Consider the following 14404-nt stretch of genomic DNA (forward strand, 5'->3'; position numbering starts at 1 on the left):
TGTTATAAGGAAGCTGTTATCCTGCTGCACTGTAACAATCTATACCAACTGATTAGCCACTTATTAAAATATCTATTAACTAGTAACCTTTATAAACTATTGTGACGCTCTGTACCTCGGGGGAACATCCAGCACCCCCGTGTTCATCCTTGTAAAATGATTGCGTGGTATCCAATGCAAAGTTTGTCATGTCGGGTGTCTTCGGAGGACTCATGATGCACTGAGCATTGTTGTTACAGTAATATTATAGTAACGTTATAGGTTATAATTTCATGTATATAGTTATGAGGCTGAAAAATGTATCCTCATGGCTTAAAGCAAACCCAGGGAAAAATTCTCTAACAGCAGAGCGGCAGTTCACACCGCATCAGGGTATTTATGGGACAAACCCAGCCAAGCCCCGCCCTACAGAAACAAAGGACACTGGCCTAGGCAACAACAAAGGATCTGTTGGACTCTCAAGTGAGTCACTCCCCTTCCTTTGGTCAGTTTGGGACTGCAATGAGGTAATGCTCACCTGACTCTGAAGAGGGAAGAAAGGACATGATAAAAGGGAGAGATGTTTGCCATGCTCTCTCTCTTCCACCTACATCTACAGACACCACACCAAGCGACTGAAGCGCTGATCAAAGGGGAGAGTCTGGCTGAAGAGCAACCAGCCAGCCTGTGGTGAGACGCATCTAAGTTTGTAAGGGCACTGAAAGTGTTAAGATCAGCTTAGAATGCGTTTTGCTTTTATTTCAGTTGACCAAATCTGACCTGTTATGCTTTGACTTATAATCACTTAAAATTTATCTTTGTAGTTAATAAATCTGTTTGTTTATTCTACCTGAAGCAGCGCATTTGGTTTGAAGTATGTCAGAAACTCCCCTTGGGATAACAAGCCTGCTACATATCAATTTCTTTGTTAAACTGATGAACTCATATAAGCTTGCACATCCAGTGGGCATAACTGGACACCACAAGACGGAAGTTCCTAGGGTTGTGTCTGGGACTGGAGATATTGGCTAGTGTCGTTCGGTTGCACAATCCAAAGAGCAACTTACATGCCAGAGGCTGTGCGTGAACAGCCCAGGAGTGGGGGTTCTCACAGCAGAGCAGGGTAAGGCTGGCTCCCAGAGTCAAGGACTGGAGTGACCTAGCAGATCACCAGTCCAGATAACTCCAGAGGGGAACATCACAACTAGTTATATATATACACAAGGATCCACTTATAAAGTTTACATATTCATAACAAACAATGAGAACATGAACATTTTAATTCTTTTACCTCCTGTTCCTCTCTTCTCTTAGCTTCTTGCATCCGACGCTGTTCTTCCTGGGCCAGTCTCTCTTGTTCCTTTTGCTGATTTTTTAGCATTTCTTCATGAAAAGACTTGGAAGGTGGCTTATTATATTCACTGAGAAATGACTGTATGTGGTCCGCAAGTTCAAATATCATCACCTAAAAAAAGAGGTAAACACAAATGACACCCAGTTTTCAAAACAGTTCAGAATACAAAATGATATACTAATGAGGCTTTAGAAAAAGCAATAAAGTCAGTAGATTCTCATTGATAGTGCTCAGTTAGTTATTAGGAGAATTTGACATATTTCTCCTTATACCACTCTTTGACAGAACTATGGTTATTAATGGTGACATGATAATCACTAACAGGGCAACAAAGATAGCTTTCTCAAAAATTTTCACTTATTTCATTACAAATATGCAAATGCTCTCCTGGATAAAACATAGTTTTTTCCAAACCAAATTATTTTAATGGTATTCTTCTGTACATGGTCAAAAAACATTTCAGATTACAAAATACAAGCGATTTAGTGTCTCTATAGCTGCATATTATCGTCCACGTTGCTGAGAACAAATTGTTTATTTATTTGCTGATATTATATTGTGATCTTCTCTCCGCAAGCCAAATCCACAGTTACAGCTGTAGAACCACTTTTGTGGTGACCACTTTTCATCATCCAGGGTAACTTGGCATCCTGATGAAAAAGACAGCTCATCTCAGTTCCAATTTTTATGCAGATTGACTGAAAATCAACACAGTCAAAGTCAGCAAGGCACAGTTCCCTCTCACTAAAAAAATATTTTCTATAAATAAAATAAAAAGGCCAGATGGATAGCTCTGATAAATGAATCCCTACATTCCTTAAACAAAGCAACATGGACAGTGAAAGGTAGTGCAAGCTTCCCCAGTATGCCTCAACCGTGCTCTGGAGGGACTGCTTCTGGGTGCTCAGAGAGCACATCAGTCTCTAAAGACCACACAGTTAGCCTTCCTGAGACTACCCAAAACGTGTCAATTGAGTTGATAATGATGATTATGTTGCAAACATTTACTACAAACATTAAGCACAGCAGTTCCTTCACCATCCAATAGGAATGGGATTGAGACTACTACCTAATTACACTGCTTGGCCTGTCAAATGATAATGATTTTCAGTCACTGCCAATTTTGGCTGGATATGAACTGATGACCAGACTGACCAAGTCTCCCAATACGTCAAGGACACTGCCGTTTGCAAGCAAAAAAACTCACAACCCCTGACTTAATGTTATCTCCGGCATAAAAACTACCTTACCCAGAATCATGTGTGTTGGCCACACGTGCATCACCCTCTTGTGCTCTTTCTGAGCCAGTGACAGAAACTGATACGCTGTGTAACTGACACACAAGATTCTGGGTAACATAGTTGTCCTTTGCTATGCTTCTGCCAATGGGAGCGGCAGCGTTGGCCGTCTCAGCAGCCAATGGTAGGACAAGGGGAGCATGAAGCGGGGGGCATGGTGGCAAAAGCGTAGAGCCCAGGCAGCGCAAGTTGAAGGTAGGTACTGGTAGGTGGGTCGGAATGTCAGTATGTTAGGGAGGGGATCATGCCCCATTCTTCTCCAGGCCTTGGCTGCAGGAGGGAGGGGATGGATGGCGGAGATTCAGGGATGGGAACAGCCCCACTCATCTAGGGCCTCAATGAAGCAAGGGAGGTTCAGAGATCAGGCAGGGTGGTTTCATGCCCCATTCTCCCCAGGCTTTTGGGTACAGCAGGAGGGGTAATGATCCCTCCTCTTCCAGGACACTGTGGAACAGGGACAGGGTGGGCCCAGGGGGTTTTGACAAGCGAGCGTCTTGTCTCCCCTTTACCAGGTATAATTATGGCCATGCCTTCCTGACCACTGCCAACAGCCATGGTTACTATAGCCCCACTGAGGAGGCAGCTGGAACTCTGCTCACCTTATTGTGTATTCTATAGAGTAAAGGGCGGTGCACTGGGTGGGATGAGAGAGACTGAATGGGGATATTAGTGGAAGGGCTATGCGGACATTGGAGGGACGGGATGCCCCTGGAAGTTAATCTGAAAAATGTTGCCCAGTAAGCTGATGACCTAGGATGAAAGGCCATTACCTGTCCCATATACCATCTAGTAATAGCCCTTTCAGTCAATTAATCCCTAGAGTGAAAAAGACTATCAGCTCTCCAAAATGAAAGCAACAGCACAAAGAGGGTTTCACCTTTTCAGCTGAGTGACCTACTGATAAACCCACAGCATAGGGTTTGGTTTCAATTCAGGTGTGCTTGTGACAACAGCACATTAAACTGTCTGTCTACAGCAGTGGTCCCCAACCTTTCTGTGGGAATAGCACATTCCTATTCCCAACAGACTGTGGCACCGCGTTGGGGACCCCTGGTCTACAGGGGATTGAAATTTGCAAGAATCTTAAATATTTAACCCCTGGATTGCTCATAATAATGAAGCCAGAAGGCAGTGTGGAACAGAAGGGATAGCACAACATGAACACATTTGCCTGTGCCATGCACAAAGCAAAACACCCTTCCTACGGAATCACTGAACTAAAAGCAAGTGCAGAGAGAGAGAGAGAGAGAGAGAGAGAGAAAAAAATAAAGAAGGTATTTCTAAACAAACATTCTAAAAATAAAACTTTCCACCTACTATTTAACACACCCTTACTTAGCCTAGGAAGATAAGGACCCTGCTTTGGGGCGTCCACATAGCGGACCACATTCTAATAAGGAGGCTCTCAGGGATCACCTTCCCATTCCTGATAGTAAGGCTAACCCTGATTCATGATTGTATAATATATTTCTGTAGCAAGTACAGGAAATTGCTCACATGGAACAGTAATATTAGGAAATTATTTGATTATTTTAGCTCCTTTTAATGTGATACAGCAGCTAGAAGGAAGGAGGAATGACAACATGATGTGACCAGTCACTTCTCCATGGATCATCAGCAAGTGCACAGGGGACCATCCCTGCTGCACAGATCACAGTCTGAGAACATCTGCCTTAGTTCATTTACTGCTTTAATTTATCATTAACACTCTATTACAAAAATCAAGAGTACAATGTTGAACTGTTAATTCCTAGAAGGTACCAAAAAGTTTTGTAGTAACAATTCATTACTAAACACAATTTGAATGAAAAATTATCTAAAATAATTCTTATGAAAGTAGCTATCAGATAACATATTAAAAATAAAAGAACAAGAATATGCTGTATAAATAGAAAAAGAGGTATATGTGCCGAGAGAACTGGCATATGGACATAGAAAATTGGTAGCAAAAATATTCTCCTGTTTTAATACATTGTAGGAGTTACTGCTGCTTGATTTTTTTTCTTTTTAAAGGTTAAAACAAGCAAGTTAAACACAAACATATTTCTCTGTAAAATATGTACATGCACATAAGAAATGCATATTGCAAACACTATTTTTATAAAAGGCTTCCACATTCATTGTCAACTATTTGGATCATTTCAGTCCACATTCAGTCTACTTGGATACTGAGTTTGTAAAACATTTACATTGTTGCTTGTAGTTAACATACTTGAAGTGTTTATTAAAATCTGAATAAAGTAAATACAAAAAAAATCTATATTTTGTAGTATATAAATAATCAGAATATTCAGCTCCTGTCTAACTAGTACTTTTCATGCATAGATCTCAAAGTGCTTTACAAAAGAAGGTCAGTATTAATATCCCCATTTTACAGATGCGGAAATTGAGGCGCACAGCCATGACATGACCAGTAGAGCTGGGGTTAGAATCCAGGTCTCTTGTCCCACAATCCACTGTTGAGTACACCAGACCACCCTGCCTTTACTTCACCAAGTAAAAAGTGTTTTTGACTAAATAGTTACAGCGATTTTACAATGAAATTAAAATTCAACATAAACTGTATAAAATCCTCTCAATGTTATACACTGCTTGTTACTTTCTATAAGATGACAAACATTCTAAGGGTATGCACAAGAAACTCCCTGAAAACGCACAAGATCAAATCTGCACAGACACACCCCTGGAACCCCGACCTGGGATATACTATCTACTACCCAAGATCCATAAACCTGGAAATCCTGGGCACCCCAGCATCTCAGGCATTGGCACCCTGACAGCAGGATTGTCTGGCTATGTAGACTCCCTCCTCAGGCCCTACGCTATCAGCACTCCCAGCTACCTTCGAGACATCACTGACTTCCTGAGGAAACTACAATCCATCGGTGATCTTCCTGATAACACCATCCTGGCCACTATGGATGGAGAAGCCCTCTACACCAACATTCCACACAAAGATGGACTACAAGCCGTCAAGAACACTATCCCCGATAATGTCACGGCTAACCTGGTGGCTGAAATTTGTGACTTTGTCCTTACCCATAACTATTTTACATTTGGGGACAACTTATACCTTCAAATCAGCAGCACTGCTATGGGTACCCGCATGGCCCCACAGTATGCCAACATTTTTATGGCTGACTTAGAACAACGCTTCCTCAGCTCTCGTCCCCTAACGCCCCTACTCTACTTGCGCAATATTGATGACATCTTCATCATCTGGACCCATGGAAAAGAAGCCCTTGAGGAATTCCACCATGATTTCAACAATTTCCATCCCACCATCAACCTCAGCCTGGTCCAGTCCACACAAGAGATCCACTTCCTGGACACTACAGTGCTAATAAACGATGGTCACATAAACACCACCCTATACCGGAAACCTACTGACCACTATTCCTACCTACATGCCTCCAGCTTTCACCCTGACCACACCACACGATCCATTGTCTACAGCCAAGCTCTGCAATACAACCGCATTTGCTCCAACCCCTGAGACAGAGAGAAACACCTACAAGATCTCTATCAAGCATTCTTACAACTATAATATCCACCTGCGGAAGTGAAGAAACAGATTGATAGAGCCAGAAGAGTTCCCAGAAGTCACCTACTACAGGACAGGCCTAACAAAGAAAATAACAGAACGCCACTAGCCGTCACCTTCAGCACCCAACTAAAACATCTCCAACGCATCATCAAGGATCTACAACCTATCCTGAAGGATGACCCAACACTCTCACAAATCTTGGGAGACAGGCCAGTCCTTGCCTACAGACAGCCCCCCAACCTGAAGTGAATACTCACCAGCAACCACAAAGCACACAACAGAACCACCAACCCAGGAACCTATCCTTGCAACAAAGCCCGTTGCCAACTGTGCCCACATATCTATTCAGGGGACACCATCACAGGGCCTAATAACATCAGCCACACTATCAGAGGCTCGTTCACCTGCACATCTACCAATGTGTTATATGCCATCATGTGCCAGCAATGCCCCTCTGCAACGTACACTGGGCAAACTGGACAGTCTCTACGTAAAAGAATAAATGGACACAAATCAGATGTCAAGAATTATAACATTCATAAACCAGTCGGAGAACACTTCAATCTCTCTGGTCACTTGATTTCTGATCTCAAAGTGACTATCCTTCAACAAAAAAACTTTGAAAACAGACTCCAACGAGAGACTGCTGAATTGGAATTAATTTGCAAATTGGATACAATTAACTTAGGCTTGAATAGAGACTGGGAATGGTTGATTCATTATAAAAAGTAACCTATTTCCCCTTGTTTATTCCTCCCCCCCCCTCACTGTTCCTCAGACGTTCTTGTTAAACCCTGGATTTGTGCTGGAAATGGCCCACCTTGATTATCATACACATTGTAAGGAGAGTGATCACTTTACATAAGCTATTACCAGCAGGAGAGTGGGGTGGAGGGAGAGAAAACTTTTTGTAGTGATAAACACCCATTTTTTCACGGTCTGTGTATATAAAAACATCTTCTGTATTTTCCACAGTATGCATCCGATGAAGTGAGCTGTAGCTCACGAAAGCTTATGCTCAAATAAATTGGTTAGTCTCTAAGGTGCCACAAGTACTCCTTTTCTTTTTGCGAATACAGACTAACACGGCTGTTACTCTGAATTCTAAGGGTATGATGCCACAGTTCCTAGACAGGCAGTGAATGCAAACTCAGTCTCTGTGTGGTTTATTTTTGCTGGATGTGCACACTGAACTTTCCTGAGGTGGGAGACCATTATGGGAAGAACAGAATCCTGCTTTATTAGAATATATAATCACATTCTAGTTTTGATGTATTTGTAGTTCCTTATTTTGATAACATTTCACTATACAAAATTTTCACGACTATTTACGATCAATTAGGCTTTTCACAAAGAGAAAACTCTTACCTCTCCGCAGCGTTGTTTTGCCAATTCCTCTAGTCTGGATTTTAATAGATTAATGTTTTCATTTGACAAACCTTTTGCATTTTTCAGCTGTATTTCAGGGACACTGGAGAAAAAAAAATCACAAGAAATGGTCTCTTATGAAGGATAAGATATACAGACAGATAAGGAGACTCATATAGGTCACACAACAGGCCAATAAGAACTTTGTTTTTTTTGCAGCAACCCAACAATGGTCATTCAACACCCAAACAAGTAATACTCTATCTACATGATTATAAAAAAGTTCTGCTTTATATTCAACATAATCCGAATTGCTGACACACAAGTACTCAACAGTTTCAACTAGCAGAAGAACCATCAGGGTAACCCCATAGTCTGTGAAAACTACAGTTCTAACTTGATACATTACTTTTTTTAAAGGGATGTACTGAAAATGCAGTACATAGATCTGGCAGAAGATATGGCAGTTTGGGATTTTCTGATTTTCCTTTTACATTATGTAAGCAATATATAATTAATCTGAGGAATACATTCAATAAAGTACATTCAGATAAATAACCAACATTTTTTAAAAGCTTAGACATTTATAGGAGTAAGAAAAACATCTGCAGTTATATTATCTTAAACAAAAATTATAACGGTTATCAAGCTTCAGGGTATAATGAAATCATCACTTGGTCAGGAACAACATCTCCCTTCCCATATGTTAGATCATTGCATAATTGGGCATACTAATTTTCTTTGAGGTATCTGACACAGGCCACTGTTGGAAGCAAATGGAGTATTGGGCTATTCTGACACAACAATATTTATCCACAAAATTACTATCAAGACCATATCCCAGTAGCGGCTGATCACCCACAACAACAACCCTTTTCATAATTCAAAGGAAATATCCATTAGCCCTCCAAAAGGCTAATTCAGCACAATACAGGACCAGCAGATGATAGAACTATGACAAGCAGACAGTTTTAAAGATGAAGATTTTGTTCCCCATTCAGCAAGGTACTGTGCTAACATTAAATTCATGAGTTGTCTCAATGACTTCAGTGGAAGTACTCACATGTTTAAAGTTACATATGGGCTTAAGTATCTTGCTGAATTAGTGCCTAAATCTCCAGTTGGCAGATGTATCTCTATTACTCACTGGCAGCTACATCACAGAAGGGATGAGGTTGCTTCTATCTCAGATGCATGTTTTCGTATGGATTAATTATACAGATAAGGTTACCCACTTTTCTACTTCAACACTATAAGTATAACAAATATAGACACATTTAAATCAAGGTAAGAATAAGGGCAATGAACACAATGTTACACTTCAACTTCCATTTTTGTCAAGGAGAGAATAAAGAAAATATTAGAAGACTATATTTTGATTTTCACTCACCTATCAGGGTAGGTTTGGGAACATTTGACCCACAAATCAACTTTGGCATAAACTTCATTGTCACCCGTCAAACCCTGAGGACGCAGAACCAAACTGATTTCCGGAGGCTGTTTTACCTAAAATATAAAACAAGGCTTTTAATTTAAGGGGAATTAATTCAGGGAAGTCCCATCCTGTGTTATGCAGGAGGTCAGACTAGATGATCCCAATGATCCCTTCCGGCCTTAAAATATCTATGAATTTTTTTACAATTGATTAGTGAACATGTGAACTAATACCATTGATGATCTTATTTTAAACAGTTCAACCTTAGTTTATCCAGCCTATGTGGGAAGATTCATGGAATAAGTGGAAATAGAGATATTCTGAAGAAGGAGTGCCCTACCATGAGTCATATTTAGGTAAGAGGGAGGTCTGTATTAATGGGTTAGGTTAAACAGCGGTTCACTATATTTTAAATGGAGAAAGGTATGTGAAAAGTGACTGTCATTTTTTTAAACGAATGGAATTCAGAGTTATTTGTGGAAGGTCACAGACAGCAAGTTAGAGGGGCATTCCACAAAGAAAGAAATCTAAATTTACACTTAGTGTTAGGCCTTCTAGGGTACAGAGAGCTTTTTTTATTTTAGGCATATAGGCAGAGTTTTGCTAACTACTGTTTTCTTTCTTTCCTTTTCACTTTTTTAAAACATTCTTTGTAAACTGACTTCAAAGTAAAATGGAAAAAGTACACAGGAACTTTTTGACACTGGGAGTTTGGATTTACTGAGGAGAAAAGCCAGAAGAAAGATGAGTCATAGATGACAAACATGGTGGTGGAAAGGAAAGAAGAGCTAGCTGGAATGACAAAGGAAGAGTGACAAGAGGAAGACAGGCTAGAAACAGCCCAATGCCCCCACCAGGTTCCTCAGGACAGGGAGTGTATGGGCTTGTCTACATGGGAACATTCAGGAAAGTTAATGTGAATCAACTAAAGATGTGAAGAAGTTAAAATATGTTAAATTACATGTGGATTCTCTAATCAAGAGTAAAGTAGACTTAGTTCACTATAATTTAGGAAGGGATTAAGTCCATATTGAAAATACTGACCAAGTTCCAGTGAGAGTCATGAGATATGGGGAGTGGCAGATATAAAAGGTCAGGGATGGCAGTGATACTTTCAGAGACATTGCAGGTTGAAACGTATGAATTCACTGTCTATGCAAAATAAATAATTCCTTCTTGTCAGAGTCAGATTCCAAGGCCAGAAGGGACCGCTATGGTCATCTAGTCTGACCTTCTGTATAACAGAGGCCAATGAACTCACCCCCCACCCCCCAAAAATGCCGTGTATGTGTAAATCCAATCTTGATTTTAAAATGGCCAGTGATGGAGAATCCACCATGACCCTTGGTAAATTGTTCCAACAGTTAATTATCTTCACCGTTAAAATGCTTTGGCTCCTTTCTTATTGTCGAATATGATGATCTGATGACTACAACAGGAATAATTCCTCCTCAGTGACTAGGTTTTTACACTGCTTCTTTACAGCTTTTCCTTAACAATCGAATGGAATGGGTATTTGTGAGTGGAATAATATTGCCATTTGTAATATCATTCCTGAATTATAGAAAAGTATAGCAAACATGGCTGAAACGTCACTGTATCTCCCAAAACAGCAGCAAAAGAAGGTGCTACTGTATCTTAATGTTCATTTAAAATGTAGATTTTAAAAAAAAAAAATCCATTTCAATCTATGATGCTCCAATTACTGAAAGAGTTCACAGGAATAGCCGCAACTCAAAAAAAGAGCAGAAGCCACCCTCTCCATCCAGCACACGGAGTGGCCAGCATGGAGCCACTCTTGAGTAGCAAAAGAAGGGAACAGGCATGGGTAGGGATAAGTGAGGTTGGAAGTGGTGAGTCCAGCAGAGAAGTTTGTAGGAGTCGGGAATGGTAGAAAGGAAGGGAGGGCCCGGGCTGGAGTTGATATCACTGAAGGTGAGGAGGCAGCAGCAGAGAATATGTGGGAAGAGACTATGACATCTAGAAGGGGAATGGAAAGAATTAGAGAAGAGTAGGCGACTGGCCATGATATTAATCAATCAGTTATCCTAAGAAACAGTTATTGTGAAATTGAAAGTTAGTGTGAGTCAAATAATCAGGGAAATGTTATATGGTGAATCAATTAGCATGCAACAAATATGCAGAGAAACAACAGTAATATGAATCAATGCAGAGAACCAGTTATGAAGTGAGTCAATTAAGCAAATAGGTATGCAATTAATCTATTAAGGAATGACTCAACTACAGAGGAAATAAAAATGCTGACAATTAATTAAAAAGCAAGTCACATATGCAGAGTATTAATTATAGCTTAAATTAAAAACGGGTGCTGAGGATTAATCATAAAGTCAGTTATATAGAGGGCCATCAAAGAGTTGGAAGGCAATGGGCGACCAGTAAGGAGGCTGAATGCTTCTGGTGTTCTTGAGAAATCAAGGACTTGGTAATGTCAGCAACCAAGTTCTACAAATGTTCTGAAGACGTGCCCTGCTCAAAGGGAGAAATGGTGGCTAATCCTGGCGGGCAAACGAAGGGCCTCTCTCAGAACACTGCTGAGAGACTAGCTAGGGTGAGAGAACTGAGTTACTCAAATAGGGAAAACTTGTGAGGATTTACCTCCTAGTTTCATCTAGGAGTTACTCAGACCATCACAAGGGAAACACCACCAAAACTTTGTTAATCATGAATAAAGGTATATTTGTTAAGGAACATATAAATTTAAAGACAATTTACACAGCACACAATCAGTATTTTTATACACAGAACTGTCAGTTCAGCAGCAACCTTTGTGGGGAACCAGTAATAAAAAGTTCTAAATGACAATCCAAAATGATTTGTACTTTACATAGGGTTCTGGAAGAGATGGATGACGTTTAGTTACACAGCAGGAGAGTGGAATTATCACATGCAAAGATGTATCAGTTTAGCAGCTGCAGGTGAGAATGGGAGAGACTTTCCTTTAAAGTCAACCCCAAATCATCCTTTTATTTCACTTACATCATTCTCGAGCATGCAGGTGATAATAATTCCCTGGTACCATTCTCATACACCTTAGAAAGACATCTTAGAAAGAAAAGGAGTACTTGTGGCACCTTAGAGACTAACCAATTTATTTGAGCATAAGCTTTCCTGAGCTACAGCTCACCTCATCAGATGCATACTGTGGAAAGTATAGAAGATCTTTTTATACACACAAAGCATGAAAAAATGGGTGTTTACCACTACAAAAGTTTTTCTCTCCCCCCACCCCACTCTCCTGCTGGTAATAGCTTATGTAAAGTGATCACTCTCCTTACAATGTGTCTGATAATCAAGTTGGGCCATTTCATGGGGGAGAAAAGGAGTACTTGTGGCACCTTAGAGACTAACCAAGGTGCCACAAGTACTCCTTTTCTTTTTGCGAATACAGACTAACACGGCTGTTACTCTGAAACCAGACATCTTAGGTTAGCAGCAGCTTGATGGGGAAGGAGTGCAAGGAAAACACATTCTTCCCTTGATAGATAATGAATTCATTAAGTATGTTTAGAAAGGGCTCTTGGTAGAAGAACAATGGGACAATTCCCTTTCCTGATCCCAGTCTTGCTCATTTCTGTTTAATGATTACTAGAGGAAAGGAGGAAACCCATTTTAGCCTTTACTACATTAGAGATTTTAGCAAAAACTTCCCCCCAACTTTCAATAGTAGCACCAGTGGCAACCCTAGTCTACACAAGGGATCAGCAGATTCTTAGTTAATTGTATTAGTTAAATTCAATATTAAAGCTGCTCCTTGAAAAGTTTAATTAATACTGTGATAAAAAGCCCAGCACTGGCTTGAGCTTTGGCTATAGCATGCAGCTAAACAAATAACTTTTACTACAACTCCCTAGCATAAACATGGCCTGAGAAGCCTGTCTGCTCAGTTTATCATTATTATTGTTTGAACTTTCCACTGTTCCTGTAGTGCCCACACAGCCGGAACCAGTGCTGGTAATGCTGGGTGTGCTAGCAGAGGCAGGCCCTGCCGCTTACACCCTGCTTCCCGGGGGAGGTCAGAAAACCTTTGCCAGGTCTTCAAGAAAGCCCCCGCTGTGGTACACGAAGCTGTGCGGGGGGTGGCAGCGCAGCGGCAGCCACAGACGCTCGCGCCAGGGCCAAGGCTCTCCCCCTTTACCTCGCACGGGGCTCTCGCGTTTGCACCAGCTCCGGGGCTGCATAAGAGCACGGAGCAGCGCACATCTGGCTGGGCAGGCCAAGCAGGGACCGCCTTGGCTGCCGTGCGAGAGGAAGGGGGGTAGCTCAAGCAGCGGGCAACTCACCCTCCATGCAGGTCTACGTGGAGAGCGGCAGAGAGACGCGGGGGCGAGGCGGGGGGACTGGAAAGGGCCCCCCCCCCGGTAGGGGGTTAAGTAAGGAAATCCCGTCCCAGGCTCCTCGGGGGAGGGCAGGACAAGGGGACACCGCAGCAGGACACATTTTTTGTCGCAGCAGTGCCAGGCTACCCGAGCTCCCTTCAGGGCACCCACCCTGCCGCCCCCCGGCGCCGGGGGCTTGGCCAGGCACCCATCCGCTCCCATGCGCCGGGCTGCCCCGGGCCGCGCGGCTCGCTACCTTCCAGGGCTGCTCCTGCCGCAGGTCTCGGAAGTCCTGCCCGTAGATGGACTCCAGCACCTGCAGCTCGTTCTCCTGGCGGAGCAAGTAACTCTCCGGGGCCTCCTCCGCCCCCAGCGCGCCGCTCACCCGGGCCATGTCAGCTCCGGCAGCTGCAGCCGCTGCCAGCCATGGCACGGCCGCCCCCGCCGAGCACTGGCCCCGGGCGCCCGCCAGCGAGAGCGCGGCCCTTCTGCCTTGGGAGCCGGCCTCTGCCGCAGGCCCTACCCGCCGCTGGTGCTGCCCCCCGCGGTCGCAGGAGGAGCTGCCGCCTCTCAAGCACGGTGAAACTGGGGCCTCCCGAGCTCCCGCAGCTCCCCAGCCCTGCCCGGCCTCCTCCCTAGAGCTCAGCCCCGGGACACCTCCTGCCTCTGCACAGCGCTTCTCCACCTCGGCCCCAGATACTCCCCCACCCCCTCCTGGCGTCTGACCGATGAAGGGGAAAGGAACAAGACTGAAGCACCCGCGGGGGAAATGATGCTCTGACCTCGACTAGCACTGGCTCTCAAAAAGTCCTCAGTCTAAGACTGGAAATGAAGTGAGCTGTAGCTCAGGAAAGCTTATGCTCAAATAAATTTGTTCGTCTCTAAGGTGCTACAAGTCCTCCTTTTCTTTCAGTGCCTTAGGTAAACGGATAGGTTCTAGTGTTTATGAACCCTTGAGACTTCTCATACACTTTCTTTGGGGGGGGGGTGGGCACAATTAAGATCGCAGCCCCATTTTGCTAGGTGCTGCATGAATACACAGAAAGACGTGGTCCCAGCCCGGAGAAGCTTAATACAATTATATTT

General features: G+C 42.8%; 1 protein-coding gene across 1 annotated transcript in view; it reads right to left on the bottom strand.

Annotated features, from left to right (window-relative positions):
* EIF2AK4 (eukaryotic translation initiation factor 2 alpha kinase 4) overlaps nucleotides 1-14127 on the bottom strand; it is a 73174-nt gene extending 59047 nt beyond the window's left edge. Inside the window, exons 1-4 of the mRNA XM_084630956.1 lie at nucleotides 13575-14127; nucleotides 8937-9052; nucleotides 7547-7649; nucleotides 1271-1444 (exon numbers count right to left, since the gene is read on the bottom strand). Of these exons, the coding sequence (XP_084487082.1) occupies nucleotides 1271-1444; nucleotides 7547-7649; nucleotides 8937-9052; nucleotides 13575-13712 (531 nt within the window). The 5' untranslated portion in view covers nucleotides 13713-14127. The remainder of the gene's footprint in view (nucleotides 1-1270; nucleotides 1445-7546; nucleotides 7650-8936; nucleotides 9053-13574) is intronic.
* Nucleotides 14128-14404: the final 277 nt, after the last annotated feature.

This window comes from Lepidochelys olivacea (assembly GCF_965140295.1).
Source record: "Lepidochelys olivacea isolate rLepOli2 genome assembly, chromosome: 6".
In the NCBI taxonomy this organism is placed as follows: Eukaryota; Metazoa; Chordata; order Testudines; family Cheloniidae; genus Lepidochelys; species Lepidochelys olivacea.